The 20840-nt window shown below is 43.9% G+C and overlaps 1 protein-coding gene across 8 annotated transcripts in view; it reads left to right on the top strand.

Moving 5' to 3' along the window:
* ptpn20 (protein tyrosine phosphatase non-receptor type 20) overlaps nucleotides 1-20840 on the top strand; it is a 414663-nt gene that overhangs the window by 97671 nt on the left and 296152 nt on the right. For all 8 annotated transcript variants that reach the window (XM_043678810.1, XM_043678805.1, XM_043678807.1 and 5 more), the window contains exon 5: nucleotides 4276-4461. In XM_043678810.1, the coding sequence (XP_043534745.1) occupies nucleotides 4276-4461 (186 nt within the window). The remainder of the gene's footprint in view (nucleotides 1-4275; nucleotides 4462-20840) is intronic.

Genomic DNA, 20840 nt, shown 5'->3' with positions numbered 1-20840 from the left:
TCTACCTGCAACTCCACTTTCAAGGAGCTATGAACCTGTATTCCAAGGTCTCTTTGTTCAGCAACACTCCCTAGGAACTTACCATTAAGTGTATGTGTCCTGCTAAGATTTGCTTTCCCAAAATGCAGCATCGGCCACTTCTCAGCCCATTGGCCCATCTGGTCCAGATCCTGTTTAATCTGAGGTAACCCTCTTCGCTGTCCACTACACCTCCAATTTTGGTATCATCTGCAAACGTACTCACTGTACCTCTTATGCTCGCATCCAAATCATTTATGTAAATGACAAAAGGTAGAGGGCCCAGCACCGATCCTTGTGGCACTCCACTGGTCACATGCAAAACATTCATTTAATATCTCCCCCATTTTCTGTGGCTCCACACAAAGGCCGCCTTGCTGATCTTTGAGGGGTCCTATTCTCTCCCTAGTTACCCTTTTTTCCTTACTATATTTGTAAAAACCCTTTGGATTCTCCTTAATTGTATTTGCCAATGCTATCTCATGTCCCCGTTTTGCCCTCCTGATTTCCCTCTTAAGTATATTGCTATTGTCTTTATACTCTTCTAAGGATTCCATTGATCTATCCTGTCTATGCTTCCTTCTTTTTCTGAACCAAAACCTCAATTTCTTTAGTCATCCAACATTCCCTATACTTTCCAGCCTTTGCTTTCAGGAATATACTTTTTCTGGATTGTCTTTATCTCATTTCTGAAGGCTTCCTGTTTTCCAGCCGTCCCTTTACCTGTGAACAACTGCCCCCAATCAGCTTTTGAAAGTTCTTGCCTAATACCGTCAAAATTAGCCTTTCTCCAATTTAGAACTTTTAGATCTGGTCTATCCTTTTCCATCTCTATTTTAAATCTAATAGAATTATGGTCGCTGGCCCCAAAGTGCTCCCCCACTGACACCTCAGACACCTGCCCTGCCTTATTTCCCAAGTGTAGGTCAAGTTTTGTACCTTCTCTAGTAGGTACATCCACATACTGAATCATAAAATTTTCTTGTACACACTTAACAAATCCTTGTCCATCTAAACTCTTAACACAATGGCAGTCCCAGTCTATGGTTGGAAAGTTAAAATCCCCTAACATAATCACCTTATTATTCTTTCAGATAGCTGAGATCTCTTTCCAAATTTGTTTCTCAATTTCCCTCTGACTATGAGGAGGTCTATAATACAATCTCAAGAAGGTGATCATCCTTTTCTTATTTCTCATTCCCCCCAAATAACTTCCCTGGATGCATTTCCAGGAACATCCACCCTCAGCACAGCTATCCCTTATCAAAATGCTATCCCTTATCAAAAACACCACTCCCCCTCCTCTCTTGCCTCCCTTTCTATCCTTCCTGTAGCATTTGAATCCTGGAACATTAAGCTGCCAGTCCTGCCCATCCCTGAGCCATTATTCTGTAATTGCTATCCCAGTCCCATGTTCCTAACCATGCTCAGAGTTCATCTGCTTTCCCCGTTAAGCCCCTTGCATTGAAATAATTGCAGTTTAATTTATTAGTCCTACCTTGTCCCTGCCTGTCCTGAATGTTTGACTTGCTTCTGTCCTCAACTGTACCAGTCTCAGATTGATCTCTTTCCTCACTATCTACCTGGGTCCCACCTCTCCACCTTACTAGTTTAAATCCTCCCGAGCAACTCCAGCAAATCTCCCTGCCAGTATATTAGTCCCCTTCCAATTTAGGTGCAATCCGTCCTTCTTGTACAGGTCACTTCTACCCCAAAAGAGATTTCAATCATCCAAAAATGTGAATCCTTCTCCCATACACCAGCTCCTCAGCCATGCATTCATCTGCTCTATCCTCCTATTCCTGCCCTCACTAGCTCATAGCACTGGGAGTAATCCAGATATTACTACTCTCGAGGACTACCTTTTTAAATTCCTGCCTAACTCTCTGTAATCTCCCTTTAGACTCTCAACCTTTTCCCTTCCTATGTCGTTGGTTCCAATGTGGACAATGACCTCTTGCTGGCCCCTCTCCTCTGTGAGAACATTCTGCACCCGCTCTGAGACATCCTTGATCCTGGCACCAGGGAAGCAACACACCATTCTGCTTTTTCACTGCTGGCCACAGAAATGTCTGTCTGTACCTTGGACTAGAGAATCCCCTAACACAATTGATCTCTTGGAATCTGACGTACCCCTTGATGCATTAGAGTCAGTCTCAATACCAGAAACTTGGCTGTTCGTGCTATATTCCCCCCGAGAATCCATCACCCCTACATTTTCCAAAACAGGATACTTGTTTGAAATCGGAATAACCACAAAAGACTCCTGCACTAGCTGCCTACCTCTTACCCTTCCTGGAGTTAACCCATCTCTGTGACTGTGTCTGAGACTTTCCCCCCTTCCTATAACTGCCATCCATCACATACTGTTGCTGTTGCAAATTCCTCATTGCTTCTAACTGTCTCTCTAACGGATCCATTCGATCTGTTAAGATTCGCAACCAACATCATTTATTGCAGATATAATCCGCTATAACCCTTAAACACTCTTTAAACTCCCATATCTGACAAGAAGCACATATCACTCTACAAAAGGCCATTTTTGCTTCTTCACAATCTACAAACCCAGAAAATAACACCGTCTTAATCCTCTACAAACACTGCCCCAGTTGGATTAATAGTTATGGCTTATATTTTAAGTTTAATCAAAAGACGTATCTCCAAAAACATACGATCAAGAAAGAACCCACTTTACTCACTACTGCAGACTTTCTGTAGGTCACACTTAAAACAACAATACACTTACCTGCTTTTGTGCTGTGAACTTCACCCAACTGTGCCTCCAAGATCAGTTGTAAATTTCACTGTTTGTTAATTTTCCCAGACGCACTCTGATGTCCAGCGATACATGGATTCAAACAGCAAAGGCAGTGTCCGTTTCTTTCTCTCTTTCTCTCCTGCACTGACCTCACCATGTGCTTCATTTGTCTGTTCTTTTCCCTTTTAAAATTGCTGTTGTTTTGACTTTTTATTTTCCAAAGTTCCCAAACGATACAACAGCATATAAAACAGTAATTGTTGCTCCTGGAATTCGAGGAAATTACCTCCAGCACCTAAAATACCTCAAAAAAGGAGCAGCTCTTCCAGCCAGAAATTTTTCCCATCCTCCATCTTGGATTACCCAGAAGGGGACTGTCTGTGTGGAGTTTACACATTCTCCCCGTGTCTGCATGGGTTTCCTCCGGGTGCTTTAGTTTCCTCCCACAGTCCAAAGATGTGCAGGTTAGGTGGATTGACCATGCTGAATTGCCCATAGTATAGGTGCATTAGTCAGGGGTAAATATAGGGGAATGGGTCTGGGTGGGTTACTCTTTGGAGGTTCGGTGTGGACTTTTTGGGCTGAAGGGCCTGTTTCCATACTGCAGGGAACCTACTCTAATCTAAACTAAATGGATTTTCTAACAATTGATTTATAATAATAATCATTATTAACATCTTAATTCCAGATTTTAATTGAATTCAAATTCCATCTAGCATGGTTGGATTTGAACCTGGGACAGTTGAACATTGAAAGGGTCTCTGAATGAATAGACAGCAATCATATCACTAGGCTATTGCCTGTCTATGGGTAGGACTTCCACCCTCATCAGAGAGTCAGTCTGTCTCTAAATGCTTGAGGCCAATTTAGTGGGCACTATTTATGGCCCCAGTGAACAGTGAGCCATGGTAACTGTTTGAGCTAGTCGCACTGCTCATCAAAGATGGGCCATTCTGCCCGACAATATAATAAGTCTGGTACTTCGGAACTACCTTGGGGACCCTCGGGCCACATGTAAAATGCTGGTGGTGGCGCTTGACTGGGCGTAAGCCCGCAATTTGGTCGGCACTTAAGGGCCAAAATTGAGGCAGGTCATGACATGCACAGTGCTGATGCTATGGTGCCCAGTTCTATAGCCCACCATTTCTGGGGTGGGGTTGTGGGGAAATGTGTGCCTGAAGGGACTGTAAAATTCCACATAATGATTCATTCCTGCTATTAGAAATGGCGAAATGTTTTTCAGGGAAACTACATGCTCTCATCAAGAGAATCAAGGACATTTTAACGCAATGTTTTGGAAGTGTGTAATTGTTCTTTTGTCAAACCTAAAAGATTTAACTAACTGCTTCTCTTTCAAGAACTGAAGATCATCATGTTAAGTGCTATCATAATCGCAGCGCTCTGCATGTATAATGTACTGTTTGGGTAAAGGTTCCAGGTTTTGGGGTCTCTCTCTCCTTTCTCACTGGAATTGTTTTTCTCTGTTGTGCCCGTCACAGCCAGTCCAGCTCAGTGGCCAATTGAACCAGCTCCTACTGAGCATGTGCGAGGACCTGCCACACAAGAGAGTATCCTTGGAGACCATCGTAAATACCTGTGAAACGCATCGGCAGAACTTGGGACTGCCCCCAGCAAGCACCTGCTTAAGGAAGCTGGTTCAGCTGGTGCTGGGAAGTACGGCGGAGGTCAGTGATACAAAATTAGTCTTTGCAATTGTTCCTTTCTTATTTATTCATGGGATGAGAGTGTCACTGGCTAGGCCAACATTTATTGCCCATCCCCAATTGCCTAGAGAGCAGTTGAAGAGTCAACCACTTTGCTACGTGTCTGGAGTTACATGTAGGCCAGACTGGGTAAGGATGACAAATTTCCTTCCCTAAAGGGCATTAGTGAACCCAGAAGGGTTTTCCCGGCACTTAACAATGGTTTCGCATCATCCTCAGATTCTTAATTACACATTTTAAATAACCATCTTCCACAGCAGGATTTGAACCTGGGTCCCAGGGACATTACCTGGGTCTCTGGATTAATAGTGTAGCAATGTTACTGCTAGGCCATCTCCCGCTCCCTGGTTCTGGCTGATTGCATCCTGCTCTAATCCGACTATGAACTGCGCTAAGATCTGGGCTGTTACGTGGTACATTGTAATTCGCTTCCAACATTGCGGTGAGCAGTATTGGATTAAATAATTAAAACTCAAACCCAGAGGCTTGATTTTAATCAGCATCATCTCCAAGTACAGTGTGAGGATGCTCCTAGTGAAGACTTGCCGACACTCTGAAGTGTACTCCTTGTTATTTGCTCAGTGTTTTAACAGCAAGAGCCTTGCTGAAGTGTGTTATGGACCAGGCCTGACCTCTCAAAACCTTTCAAGGAAGCAGCCCAGACCCTAACGTTGCTAGCTGTTTTAAGCAGGTGTATAGTGGATAATCCAGGAATGATGCAGTTGGCCCAACCACTTAGTTTTAAACAAACGGAATTTATTTACAGGTTACCAAATGAAACGCAAACAAAAGAGAGCAGAATACAGAATAACAACCTATCCAAAAGCCCAACAGATTATCCCAACTTAATGATGCTGTTCCAAATACTTGCAACAATCCCCATAAACACCCCTTGGCACAAAAGTTAAAATCAAACACAGGGTCTTCCAGGAGAGATGTCAGAGAGAGGGAGGATCAGCATGGACCTGCTTCTTTGAGTCTAGCAGCTTCAGCACTGACTGCTTGTTAAAACCAAACCAAACCAGAGAAAAGCTGAGCTGAGAGAACTGGCCACTGCCCTTTCAATGTATAAGTGTTTTATTTTTTAACTCGAAACCCTTTTGCCTAAGGCAGTATCTATTAGTTATAATCAAACTGGCTCTTAAACCCATTCAAACCTAGACCTCCTGGAGTCTCTGCGTTTACAAACCCTCTGCAGGGTAACCTTGTTAAAGGAACAGCATCTTCACAAGTGTTAGTATTGTGGTTGGGACTTCTCCCTCCGGTGCTGACCAACAGAGGTCAGGAATGTTTCCCAGTGTTGACTCGAGGCCTGGCTGGGTCACTGGCTGCGTCCACCACCTAAACTTGTTCATGCTCGCTGCAGGGACCTGGAGGCCAGTTGGTGCATCTTGGGTGGCTGTGGATAATTGGTCAAACTGGGCCACAGGTAAGAGGTGTCAGTCACCTATCGTGTGTGGATATGGGGTAGCTCTGCTTCACCCTTCCCTCCATACTACTCCTATCCCACCTCCACAAAAGTGACCCATAACTGGGAGAGAGACGGACTCTGCCATTTCCATTTCAGGCCCAGTGGGAGCCAAAGTTCTGACCCTTTCAGTCTGAGCCACAGACTTTACTTGTCATTGAAAAATTGTAATTCCTTTTTTCAATAAACCATCTTTCTCTCTTACTAAGATTTCTGTCTTGGGCCTGCTACTGTGTTCCATCAAAGCCTCACCACAAGCTAGAGGACCAACACCTTATTTTCTGCTTCGGCATTTTGCAGTCTCCAGCATGATATTTAACAACTTCAAACATTAACCTCTGCCCTCCAATTTGATTCTCTCACCCCAAGGGCAGTGTCTTTTTGCGTCTTTTTGATTTAACTAGCAGAATTTTCTCTTTTGCATACTCACCATCAACACCTATCAGACATCCCTGTCATTGACTTACCATTAACACCTATTTTAGGTCTCTGTTAGTCCTTTACCACCATTAGCACTGCCTTTGTCTTTTTCTCTGGGTACCTTCAGCATCTATTTCACTCTCTCCTCCCTCTGTAAACTGCATAAAGCTCACCATTTTCATCCCCTTTCAATTCTGAACAAAAGTCCCATTGAACTTGAATTGCTTAACTTTGTTTCTGTCTCCACAGATCCGTGCCAGACCTGCTGGGCTTCTCCCAGCAATTCCTATTTTAATTTTCACTTTCCCGTCAAATTTTCATGGATGTGGGAATTCCATGGGCATTGCCTTCACCTATTGCATTTCCAGTTACCTATCCCCCAGCCCCACCCCCCTCCCTTTTATCTCTCAGCCCCCTTTGGCCACAAGCCTCATTCCTGATGAAGGGCTTAGGTTAAAACGTCAATTCTCTTCCTCCTCCGGATGCTGCCTGACCGGCTGTGGTTTTCCAGGTCAAATTCTACCCTGGTAAAATTTGGATCTGTTATGCCGCCCATGAATGGTACTGAATTGCAAAAACGTACCTGGTTCACAACTCCCTTTCAGGAAGGGAGCCATAGTGGCTCAATGGTCAACACTGCTGCCTCACACCTGGGTTTGATCCCAGCCTCAGGTGACTGTCTGTGTGGAGTTTGCAATTTCTCCCCGTGTCTGCATGGGTTTCCTCCCACAATCCAAAGATGTGCAGGTTAGGTGAATTGGCCATGCCAAAGTGTTTAGGGATGTGTAGGTTAGGTGCATTAGTCAGGGTACATGTAGAATAATAGGGTAGGGGAATGAGTCTGGGTGGGTTACTCTTTGGAGGGTCGGTGTGGACTTGGTGGACCGAAGGGCCTATTTCCACACTTAGGGATTCTATAAAGGAAACTTGCAGCCTGTGGTCTTCAACTCTAGTCTATCATATGCTGTTACCCCGGAGCAACTCTGGTAACTTGGTGAGTTCCTGAACTTTAGGACATTCCCCCACCCCAATCTGATGAAAGATCATTGAATGGAAATGGTCATTCTTTTCCATCCACAGTTACTGCCAGTCCTGCTGAGTTTTTCCAGCATTTTCATTGTCCGTGGTACTTTTCAAAAAATTGTTTAATGATTTGTTCCCATTCACTCAAGTCAAAGGCAACAGATTGTGATCTCAGTTAAAGGTAAAGTTGCTGCAGTCTTACCAAACCATAGGGCTGCTCTCTCAGAGAGAGAGAGAGAGACAGCTGGTGCTGGTTTAACCTGAGGGTCACCACGCCTCAGGCAAGGGGAGAGCTTGTGAAGGAGAGTCCTTCATGGGAACCTCAGGAATTGAACCCATGTGGTTGATGTGACTCTGCATCAGAAACCTGCTGTTGAGCCACCTGAGCTAATTGCACCCCCCCCCTTAAAAGGACCATAAAGGGGGATAGATCAGAAGAAACATTTTTAGAGAAAGATTTGTTGGAAAGTGCTTGCTATCAGGCCACTGGAGTCGCACATGAGTGAACATGCTTCCAGTTTTTTATTTGGTTGTTCCAATGTGGGTGTCACTGAAACGAGTCGAGAGTGTGATGCTGGAAAAGCACAGCAGGTCAGGCAGCATCGGAGGAGCCGGAGAATCGACGTTGTGAGCATGAGCTCTTCATCAGGAATGAGGTGGGGGGTAGCAGAGGGACTGAGAGAAAAATGGGAGGGCGGTGGGGCTGAGAGAAAGGTAGCTAGGAATGCGATAGGTAGATGAAGGTGGGGTTGAAAGTGATAGGTCAGAGTGGAGGGTGGGGCGGATAAGTGGGAAGGAAGATGGACTGGTCATGAGGGCGGTGCCGAGTTGGAGGGTTGGATCAGGGATGAGGTGGGGGAATGGGAGATGAGGAAACTGGTGAAGTTGACATCAAGTCCGGGTTGTTGGAGGGTCCCAAAGCAGAAGATGAGGTATTCTTCCTTCGGTCGTCAGGTGGCTAGGATTTGGTGGTGGAGGAGGCCCAGGACTGCATGTCCTTGGAGAAGTGGGAGGGGAAGGGGGCCACAGGACGGGGAGGTTATTGAGTACATGTGTCCCAGAGATATTACCTGAAACATTCCGCAATTGGCGTCCTGTCTCCCCAGTGTAGAGGAGGCCACATTGAGAGCAACGAACCCATTGAGAGTAGATGAGGTGTTTGTAAGACCTTATGCTCGAAACGCCAACTCTCCTGCTCCTCAGATGCTGCCTGACTGGCTGTGCTTTTCCAGCATCACATGTTTTGACTCGAATCTCCAGAATCTGCAATCTTCACTTTCTCCATGTAAATACTGTGGCTGCAAGAGCAAGGAATCCTGCAGTGAGTAACTCATCTCCCAACTCCCCGAAACCTATCCATCATCGAAAAGGTACAAGTCAGGAGTGTGACGGAATACTCACCACTTGCCACGATGAGTGCAGCTCCAACAACACTCAAGAAGCTTGACACCATCCAGGACAAATTGGCCAGCACCACATCCATAAACATGCACTTCCTCAACCACTGACCCTCAGTAGCAGCAGTGTACCATGCACTAGATGTGCTGCAGAAATTCACCAAGGCTCCTTCAACAGCACCTTCCAAACCCACAACCACTTCCGTCTAGAAGGACAAGTGCAGCAGATACATGGGAACACCACCACCTGCAAGTTCCTCTCCAAGACAGTCACCATCCTGACATGGAAAGATATCACCTTTCCTTCACTCTCACTGGGTCAAAATCCTGGAACTCTCTCCTTAACAGTTTTGTGAGTATACCTGCACCAAATAAATGGCAGTGGTTCAGGGAGAAAATTCACCACCACCTTCTCCTGTACCCTAGCTACCTTTGGTGACTTGTAAACATTTTACTAGACTCATGTGAGTACATGTGACAATAAAGTTAATTCAATTCAATTCAATTCAATTCAATTCAAGGGCAACAAGGGGTGGGCAATAACGTCGGTCTAGCCAGCAATACTCACATCTTGTGAATGAATTGATTAATAAAAGAAAATTAGAAATGAGAGCATGGGCTGACTAAACATGGAATCACTGAGGATATCTGCAGAGAGCAGAGTTCCAATCAGGAATTAAATAACTCAGCATTTATCCACTGAGCCACCAAAGGAATCAGAGGTAAACCTCAGTAAAATATTCTCTAAACAGTTTCTCATTGCAAAGGCACCGTGCAAATACCTCATGGCTGGGGGCAATCTGCATTCTCCATGATGGAAAGTAGCTGATCAGGCAAATATGTTTCCCAATCTTGTTACTAATTTAACAGACACAAAGCTGATTTGCATCTTTCTTTGCATGAGCCACATGTCATTTTGTTTAAGGTACCTTTGTCGAGCGAATTCTGGGCTCAGTGCCAGGGTGTCTCGGATTCAGATCCCAGCCAATCTCACACAGACTTCCCACTTTTTGAAGAAGGCTCAAGAATCAAACAGGGACTTTTGCGTCTTTGGCAATGAAACTGGAATCCAATCCCTGATTAAAATAAAGCCACTATCCCAACTTCACTTTGTGGTTCTCTATCATGAGACTTTCTATTAAACTCAGTAATTGTGCTGAGTGCTCTCAGCAGTTTCCACTCGGTCGAATTCAGGCAGCCAAAGCCCCCTGCAGTTTACCAGCTGCAGAGGAGGGTGGTTAGCTTTCCTGACAGCTTCTGAGCAATAGCAATTCCAGAGTATCTCTTCCAAATGCAACTTTCTTCAATCCAAGGAGCCTTGCGGATCACTAATGTCACATTAAACTGAACGCCCTCCAATAAAGCCCTCATTAATGATGCATTTGTTGCCTTCCTGTGTACCATCTGTGTTGCTGAGGGATAAACTCTACAGTTAATGATTGTTTGCCGCCAACAAGCTGCTGACACCATCTTGGATCATTATTGCCGCAAGTGTTTGTCAAATCCCACATGTGGATCTCGACAATTTGCAGAAAAGTGCTTCTTGCCCCTGAACAGTGGGAGCGCTGTTTGTTACTTGCACAAAAGCTTGTCAAAGAAATTTGGAAAACTAAAGTCAAAGATGGCCTTTCAGGAAGGGAAAAGCTGGAAGGGTTTGTTAAGATTACTTAGTGTGGCAATAGGCCCTTCGGCCCAACAAGTCCACACCGACCCGCCGAAGAGCAACCCACCCAGACCCACTCCCCTACATCTAACACTATGGGCAACTTAGCGTGGCCAATTCACCTAACCTGCACGTTATTTTTGGACTGTGGGAGGAAACTGGAGCATCCGGAGGAATCCCACGCTGACACGGGGGAGAACGTGCAAACTCCACACAGTCGCCTGAGGTAGGAATTGAACCTGGGTCTCTGGCGCTGTGAGGCAGCAGTGCTAACCACCGTGCCACCTGTTTCTTGGTGTTTGGTCAAGGAGGGCCTTGAGCCCATATGGAACGACCCTTGAAGTTGATGGGAAGCCTTTAAACAGAGTCTGATTGCCAGCTTTCCCAATGGCAAGCTGATAAAGCATTGGCAAATTATCCCAGCAATTGAAATCCCAAAACTAGAATCAACTGTCCTGAGCAGTTGCCTGTACCAAAACCTTACCAGGAAATGGTCAGTGAGGCATCGAGAAGATTCTTAACGAGAGAGTGGGGAGCCCGTGAAAGTCTCTGTCACAGAAAGTGGTTGAGGCCAAAACATTGAATGTTTTCAAGAAGGCGTTTTATATAGTTCTTCGCTAAAGGGATCAAAGGCTATTGGGCGAAAGCAAGAATGGGGTCGGCTATGATCATATTGAATGGCGGAATAGGCTCAAAGGGCTGAATAGACAGGAAGGCGGCTGGAAGAACACAGCAAGCCAGGCAGCATCAGGAGGTGGAGAAGTCAACGTTTCGGGTGTAACCCTTCTTCAGGAGTGGGGTGGGTGTGGGGCGAGTTGCAGATAAAGGGGATGGCGAGGGCACTTTGAAGACATTCTCTGCCTTCTTCGAAGGGCTGAATGGCCTACTTCTGCTATTTTCTATGTTTCTTTGAAAAAACCTGCGGTATCTTTTCTCGGGTGTTAGGATGTCAAAAAAGGTAAAAGCTGCCTATCCTTTGGTGGCGTTTCATACTGACTGCTATAGCAACAGGTGGAGGAAAGCTTTAAGCAGTAGTGAAAATGATATAATCCAAGGTCTCTCATCCTTAGTATTGTGCAACTGTCTTCCTGTTTCAAGCCTTTTAGTTTGAGTGCAAACCATTAGTGACAGACACAATGTTCCCCCACTCACTGACAGGCATTGAGATTTAAATGATTGTTTTCACTGTTTTCAATTTGTTTCTCAATAATATAACTTAAAACATTATCACTTTGTAAGGAAAGGCTTAAACACATCAAATAATTTCTGCAAAATTTGTTTGTTATTGCAAGTTGTTTCCATGACACTGTATTTACCCCACCATCATACTCGTCAGTCCCATCCTCTTACTTGGATCTCCTTGTCTCAAATTTTGTCTTCGCTATTCAGTTTGTGTTCAAGCCCTGATTTCAGGCCTCTGTCAGCTCCAGTGTACAATTAGAATCCTTATAGTGTGGAAGCAGGACATTTGGCCCAGCGAGTCCACACCAACCCTCACCCAGTCACAGCCCGCTACCCTATAATCCTGCATTTCCCATGGTTAATCCATTTAGCCTGCACATCTCTGGATACAATGGGTAATTTAGCATGGTCAGTCCCCCTAACCCACACATCTTTGGACTGTGGGAGGAAAGAGCTGAAAAATGTGTTGCTGGAAAAGCGCAGCAGGTCAGGCAGCAGCCAAGGAGCAGGAGAATCGACGTTTCGGGCATAAGCCCTTCTTCAGGATAACGTTTCCTGAGGCTGGAATTGAACCTGGGTCCCAAGCACTGTAAGGCAGCTGAGTCACCATGCTGCCCTGCGATAACGTAAAATTTTAGCCCATCACTTCAGTCCACATTATTCTCTGAGCAACGGAAAAGTACTGTTCACAGTTTACCCATTTTGTTCTTGAATTCCTATTCCCTCCTTTTCCATTCAGCTATTCAAATCAAGTCTTCATTGTTGACTTTGTTTCTGCTTCAGTCACTCTCTGTGGAAGTGAATCCTACAGCCACACAACTCCCTCGTAAAAGAGGTGATAATGCTCACTGGTTTGGTATCTAAGCATTCTTGACTCTTGTTGAAAACTTTTGCTTGAGAAGTCTTTGCCAAATTCTTTCTCAATAGTAAACACTTCTGGACCATTGTCACCTAGTTTACATCATTGTCATGAGGAAAGCCTTGAATGGTTCCAGTTTTCCTTAATACAAGGCAGCATATTGGTGAATGCATGTTGTATTCTTTCTAAAGTATCAATAATACTTTTCTCATATACAGCCTGATTGTGCATGGAATACCCAAAATAAAGTCTTTGTAGAAAGTTCCTCGAGCCTGATCTGCTACTCTAGACCATCTTACCTCAATACCACTTTCTTGAACTATCCCCATATCCCTTGATGTCTTTGAATTCTAGAACTCTATCAGCATGCTCAATGACTGAACCTCTGCAGTCCTCTGAGATGGAAGAAGTGAGGACTGCAGATGCTGGAGATCAGAGCTGAAAATGTGTTGCTGGAAAAGCGCAGCAGGTCAGGCAGCATCCAAGGAACAGGAGAATCGACATTTCGGGCATAAGCCCTTCTTCAGCCCTCTGAGATGGCCAATGCTAAGTATTCACTAAAACTTCAAATTCATTCTCATCTCAGCCCTAAAGGCTTGCTCCTTTTTTTTCTGAGACCATGTCCCCTTTTGAGACAAGCCTCCAGCAAGGCTGAAAGTCCTTTCTACTTTATTTAGCACTTACAGTCATAGAGATGTACAACACGGAAACAGGTCTCTTTTATATCTTTCCCCTTTCACCCTAAACCTATGCCCTCTAGTTCTGGACTCCCCCACCTCAGGGAAAAGACCTTGTCTATTTATCCTAACCATGCCCCTCATGATTTTATAACCCTCTATAAGGTCATCCCTCAGCCTCCAACGCTCCAGGGAAAACAGCCCTAGCCTATTCAACCTCTCCTTATAGCTCAAACCCTGGCAACATCCTTTTAAATCTTTTCTGAACCCTTTCAAGGTTCACAACATCTTTCCGATAGGAAGGAGACCAGAATTACACACAATATTCCAAAAGTGGACTAACCAATGACCTGTATAGCCACAACATAACCTCTCAACTCCTGTACTCAATACTCTGACCAATAAAGGAAAGCATACCAAATGCCTTCTTCACTTGCAGAATTCTGTAAGTTTCAACCAATTAAGCGCTCAAGAATTTAGGTCAGGTCTTTTTGATTTCACATAGGACCATCCCGTAATCTTGGGGATTAATTTGGTGCACGCCTCTGTGACAAGTGTATCCTCTCTTGGGTAAGGGGTCTAAAGCTGCATGTAATATTTCAGATGCATCTCACCAATGGTGTGTCTAATTGTAGCAAGACGTCATGACTCCTGTACCCAATTACCCTTGCAATAAAGGCCAACATAACAAAGAAGAGTGCAGTACAGGAACAGAACCCAGGTCTACCAAGTCTGTGCCAACACATGATACCTTTCTAAATTGAAAACCTCCTGCCTCCTATGTGGTCCGTATCCCTCTATTCCCCTGTCTATTCATGTATCTGTCAAGGTGCCTCTTAAACATCTTCTTCTATCTATGTATCTTCTTCTATCACCTTCTCTGGCTGTGCATGCCAGGCACTTATCACCCTTTATGTAAAAATCCCTGTCTCTCACGTTTCCCCCCAACTTTTACGTTAAACCTATGTCCCCTGGTGATTGACATTTCTACCCTGGGAAAAAGACCCTGACTATCCGTTCTATCCTTGCCTTGCATGATTTTGTAAACTTCTATCAGGTTGCCCCTCAGCTTCCAATATTCAAGTAAAACCAAGTTTGTCCAATCTCTCCTCAGATATTACCCTCCAAACCAGGGAACATCTTGGTAAATCTTTTCTGTACCCTCTCCAAAGCTTCCACCTCCTTCTGGTAGTGTGGTGACCGAACTATACAAAATATTCCAAATGTGGCCTAACTAAAGTTCTATACAAGTGCAATATGACTGTGCCCCAGCTGATGAAAGCAAGCATGCAATATGTCTTCTTGATCCTTATTCATCTGTGTTGTCACTTTCAGGGAACTGTGGACCTGAATGTCTTGATCCCTCTGAACGTTAATGATTCTAAGGGTTCTGCCATGTTACTGGTAACTTCCCTCCTGCATTAGAGCTTCCAAATTGTATTACCTCACATTTGTCTGGATTAAATTCCATCTGCTATTTCTCTGCCCAAGTCTCCAGCCTATCTATCTATATCGTGCTATACTCTCTCTATCTGCAGCTCCCCCAACCTTTGTGTCGTCTGCAAACTTACCAATTAGGCCACGTACATTCTCCTCCAAATTGCTTATATATGTTACAAACAATGGGAGCCCCGGCACTGATCCCTGCAAAACATAACTGGTCATAGATCTCCAGTCAGAAAAAAACACTCCTCCAATCCTACTGTCTGTCTTCCATGACCAAGCTGGTTCTGTATCCATCTGACCAGCTCTTTGCGGATCCCATGTTACTTCACCTTCCATGTCATCTTGCCATGAGAGACCTTGTCAAACGCCTTGCTAAAGTTCATGGAGACAACATCTACTGTCTTGCCATCATCAATCTTCTTCGTCACTTCCTCAAAAAGCTTAATCAAGTTTGTGAGACACGATCTCCCCCACACAAAGTCATGCTGCCTGTCGCTGATCAACCCATACTTTTCCAAATGTGAATGAATCCCATCCCTAAGAATCTTCTCCAACAATTTCCCTACCACTGATGTAAGATTCACCAGCCTGCAATTTCCCCAGTTATCCTAATTGCCTGTTTTATACCCCAGACAACATTGGCTATTCTCCATTATTTCCATTTGCCTTGCTAATTGCTTTCTGTGCCTACATGTTGGTTTCAGTGACTATATATCAAAGGGAACCTAGGTCAGATTGGATATCAGTCCTTCCCAATTTTCCACCAGTTTAAAAAGTTCCTTTCAGGATGCACCTTCTTTCTTTGGGTTTTTAATTTTCGGTGGCTCCTTCTTCATTCTGACCATCTGTTTTGTTAGTTGATAGAGTCATGTCATAACATTCTGTGTTTGTGTCCATGTATGGGGATATTTAGATTCTCACACAAACTTGGAAGATTTCATCAATATCCCCAACAATCATCAACCCTGCATTAAATATTAAACCACAATACACAACAAAAGCATTACTTTTCTCAACATGACAGCTTTTAATTGGCACAGGTTAGCAGCGAACGCTTTTCTTAAAATAACTGACAGACACTTCTACACACGTAAAGCCATCCCCCAAACATATTTTCTAAATTGTTGAGGTCACAGCTGATGCATTTCCATCACCTGCACAAAGTTATATTATTTTAACCTGGCAATTAATACCATTTTTACTGCATCTCAGATCTCAGTCTCAGGTTTAAATTTAGCGGGTAGGTGAGAGGGGTTGGGGAGGTTGGGGAGGTTCGTGGCTGTGGTTGAGGAGCAGCTTCTTATAGTTTCTTCCATGTTATTTTTAGAGACGATGTTTCCCTTGTTGAATGTCCCCATGAATAATTTCTTTTTACAAATTCACCCTCTGCCCATGTGTCCTCCTATCAAAGTGCACATTCTTACACTTATCTACATTATACTCCATCTGCCATTGTAGTGATTGTTACGAGGTCAGTCAGCCTGATATTGTAGATTATGAGATGCCTGATTGGAACTTTTAATCTGGTTCAGTAAGGGAGCCCTAGCTGACATATCAAATGAGTGAGTGTCAGAGGTAGTATCTGACTCTGAGGTAGTACTAAGCTCAAGGTCTATTTATAGTCATAGTCATAGAGCCATACAGCGTGGATGTAGACCCTTCAGTCCATGCCGAACATAATCCCAAACTAAACTAGTCCCACCTGCCTGCCCTTGGCCCATATCCCTCCAAACCTTTCTTATTCATATTCTTACCGAAGTTTCTTTTAAATGTTGTAAATTGTGTCCACATCCACCACTTCCTTAGAAAGTTCATTCCACATGCGAACTACCCGCTGTGTGAAAAATTGGTCCCCAAGTCTTTTTTAAATTCTCTGTTCTCTCACTTTACAAATATGCCCCCTAGTTTTGAACTCCCTCACCCTAGTGAAAATACATCTGCCATTCACCTGATCTATACTCCTCATGATTTTATAAGCCTCTGTAAGGTCACCTCTCAATCTCCAGTGAAAAAAGTCCCAGTCTATCCAGCCTTTCTGTATAACTCAAACCTTCCATATCCAGGAACATCCTGGTAAACTCTTCTAAACCCTCTCCAGCTCAATAATTTCCTTTCTAAAAGGTGACTTGGTGACAGGATAGCTGCCTCTGTAGAGTTATTTCAAACATATTTTTGACGACACACTCAGCAAGTTCAAATCCCCTTGAAACCTCTTTGAATCCTCCTCACAATACAACAATTGGAAGTGTTACATTAAGTCTTCATTCAGTAGCTGATTTTAAAGCTCAGTTCTGTGCACAATTTGGAAACATTAACCTTGACGATGATACTTAACTGAGATGTTAATTCTCATCAGCCACTTGCACTCTATTGAATGATTTAACTCCCCATGTTGGACAGCTATTGCTTGAGGAAATGGTGTTCTTTAAAATAATTAAAATGAGAGTCAATATTTTGTTCATGATTAATGGACTGTCTTTTAAGACTTTTATCATGCAGGTCCACTTAAAAAAAATGGAATCACAATCTTTGGTATAGATTGTGCTAGAGACCAAGATCTGATACTACAGATCCTCATAGTTGTCTCTTCTGACAAAAATCAGAATGGCATTGGATTTGTTTTAAGACCATGTCAACCTGAGATGCTGATTTTAATATCCTGTGAACTGTTTCCCCAACACTTGCAAAAGGGGTGGCTCAGTGGGTAGTGCTGCAGCCTCACAGTGCCAGGACCTGGGTTCGATTCCACCCTCGGGGGACTGTGTGGAGTTTGCATGTTCACCACGTGTCTGCATGGGTTTCTTCTGGGTGCTCCAGTTTCCTCCCACAGTCCAAAGATGTGCAGGTCAGGATGGATTGGCCATTGGGAAATGCAAGGTTACAGGGATAGGGGAGGGGGGTGGGTCTGAGTGGCATGCTTCTTCAGAGGGTCAGTGTGGATTAGATGGGTGGAATGGCCTGCTTCCTCAGGCCATTCTGTGATTGTCCATCATACTGGAAATATAATCACTGCTGCTTTGCTTGAAAAGAATCGCTTTCCTCTTACCTGGTTCTCCTTTTATCATTCTCCCTTTGTAGCTTCCCTTGGCCTTTATAAAAAATTAACCATATTTGCTATTTTTGTATCATGTGCACATGTTGACATTATATCTTGTAAGAATGCATCCAAAGGAAATAACTTGTGTTGATATAGAACCTTACAAAACCTCAGAGCTTTTCAAAATACTTTATAACCATTAAAACATCAATTATTTGTCTAATTATTAATTCAAAGTACTGTTCTTCTTCCAATTGTGCCAGGAGATGTTTTAAATCAAAGGGGCCAGTTGGTTCCTCAGTATAATATTTTACCTGACAGTGTGGTACTCCAGTGAAGTAGAACTCTGGAATATGTGCTCATGCCTCAGAATCTCCTGCCCACAGTGAACAGAACTGGCTGTGAGCTAAACTCTCAAGGATGCTATTATTCACTTCCAACCATTTTATAATGCTGCCCTTCATGCCTCTTTTGTTTTTCAATTTTCATAGAATCATTGACTCCGTACTGTGTGGGAGTAGGCTACTCAACCCAATATGTCCACACCTACCCTCCGAAGAGCATCCCATCCAGACACCTCCACCTCCCCCTCCCCCCACCCATCCCTGTTACTCTGCTTTTCCCATGGCTAATCCGCCTAATCTGCTCATCTTTGGACTGTGGGAGGAAACCGGAGCACCTAGAGGAAATCCATGCAGACACTGGGAGAATGTGCAAACTTTACACAGACAGTCACCCGAGTGTGAAATGGAACCCGGGTCCCTGGCGCTGTGAGGCAGCAGTGCTAACCACTGAGCCACTGTGCCACCCCTGTCATTTTAATGAGATTTGTGACCCTTCCCCAGATGCATTAGTCTTAATTTTCCCCAATAATATTCCAGTTGGTACCATCGCAGAGGGTATCCTAAAGTCCATGTGCATGACATCAATTCAGCTTCAATTCCCACCCTAGTATAACGTTTGAAAGAAAATATTTCTGGTTTCTGTAATTACTAAAACTGGTTCTATCTCCTTTTCCAAAAATACCTGCTCCATTAAAAGGAAATCTGAAACAAAAACAAATTGCTGGAGGAACTCAGCAAATCTAGCAGCATCTGTGGAGAGAAAACAGTCAACATTTCGACTCTTCTTCACTGACCCTTCTTCAGAACTGATAGGTTGGAAAAGCTGGGATATATACTGAAGATAGGGGGTGGGGTGTGTGTGCTAAAAGGAGTGACTGAATAAGTGGAGATGGACCCCAGAGACATATAAGTAATGGTAGGCTAAGGTAGGCTAGGGATAGCTAATGGTAGGCTAAGGAAGGAGAAAAACCGATAATGGGAACTATAAGAAAAATGGATTGGCTGTGCTGAAAGCAGTCCATGTGATGACAATGTGTGGGAGTGGGTAAAGGACAGAAAAGGTGTTCAGGCCCCAAAATTATTGAACTGTTTATGGAGTCCTGAAGGCTGCAGGGTCCTCCAAGTGGAAAATGAGATGCTGTTCTTCCAGGTTGTGATGAGCCTCACTAGAGCACTGCAGCAAGCCTGAGACAGAGATATTGGCCAGGGAACAGGGTGGGTGTGTTGAAGTGACAGAGAACTGGAAGCTCAGTGTAATTTTTACAGACAGAATGTAGATGTACTGCAAAGAGGTCACCCAGTCTGCGTTCTGTCTCCCCAGTGTAGAGGAAGTCACATTGTGGGCAGCAAATACAGTAGACGAGATTGAGCAAAGTGCAGGTAAATCACTGCTTTACCTGGAAGGTGTGTTTGGAGGCTTGGACAGTGAGGAGGGAGGTAAATCACTGCTTTACCTGGAAGGTGTGTTTGGAGGTTTGGACAGTGAGGAGGGAGGTAAATCACTGCTTTACCTGGAAGGTGTGTTTGGAGGCTTGGACAGTGAGGAGGGAGGTAAATCACTGCTTTACCTGGAACGTGTGTTTGGAGGCTTGGACAGTGAGGAGGGAGGAAGCAAACAGGCAGGCGTTACACTTTCTGTGTTTGCAGGGGAAGGTGCCATAGGGGTGTGGGGGCATGTTCGGAATGACGGAGGAGTGGACCAGGGTGTCCTGGAGGGAATGATACCTGTGGAATGCTGACAAAGGTGGGCGCCATTGTCCATTCTACAGGCCTCTGACTGGCACCCACACCCAGTCGAGAAATATGTACATGGAATTTCCTTGATCAACTTTCCAGTTTTTACCAAGGGAGAATCCTGGAGGAGTATCTGAGTGGTAATATGATTAGAACATCTGCAAATTTGTTCATAGTCCTAAAATGTATTCATTGAGTGCCGGCACCTTCTCTCCGTTCAGATTAACAAACCTGTCAAGGATCTCCAAATTGTCCATCAGAATGTGAATCATTTGACTCTCAAACCCTTCAAGATGTGTTTCCTTTCAGGGATCCTCCTTAGTAAAGACTTATTAAAAACCTTTGCCATTGTTTGAACATTGTTGACAGATTGACATTCCCTACATCTCAAGGGTACCAGCTCACTCCAAAAAAATATCATTTTGCTGATGTACTTTTCAAAATGATGTTTTGATATTGCGTTGAATTTTTCTCCTCTTATTCCCAATGGCTTTCCTTATTTTCTCACGTTTCGCTTTGAGTTTTTGTAATTTTTCACACTGTGCTGATGGACCTCTGTTTTCAGGTTTTACTGGATTAAATTTTTTTCATATGCAACATTCCAAAATTACAATTAAAATTCTGGAATGGAATGCTTTGTAGTCCCTGCTTGAAAATAGTTCTCACTGTGGCTCTGCTTGAAGAATGCCCAGGGTCAGCTTGCCCCCTGCGTCTCCTTGGGAACCAATCCAAGGCCTACCTTACCTGACCTACATACCAAAACAACTGGATGCAGTGACCCAAATCTACTTGTAGACACATGAGCTTACAAAGCAAAGCTACGGGGTCAACAAGCTGTCTTAACTTTTGTTTTTGGATTTAGCCCATAACATATGATACCTGTAAAAGTTTCTGAATCTAGTACTTTCCAAAATAGTTGGCTCAAACAATCGGACTAGAGAAAGACAACTGAATTGTTCCAGACTTGGCAAACCTCCAGAGTTGACAAGACTTTTCCAAATTAAAGACTGATCTACGGGCAGGAGAGAAAATACATAATACGGGCATGAATAAGGAGTTATTTTCTTTACTAAAAAATTCTTTGTTCCCA

The sequence above is a fragment of the Chiloscyllium plagiosum genome, chromosome 38 (assembly GCF_004010195.1).
Source record: "Chiloscyllium plagiosum isolate BGI_BamShark_2017 chromosome 38, ASM401019v2, whole genome shotgun sequence".
Classification (NCBI taxonomy): Eukaryota; Metazoa; Chordata; class Chondrichthyes; order Orectolobiformes; family Hemiscylliidae; genus Chiloscyllium; species Chiloscyllium plagiosum.
This window is presented reverse-complemented; position numbering and strand designations above follow the sequence as displayed.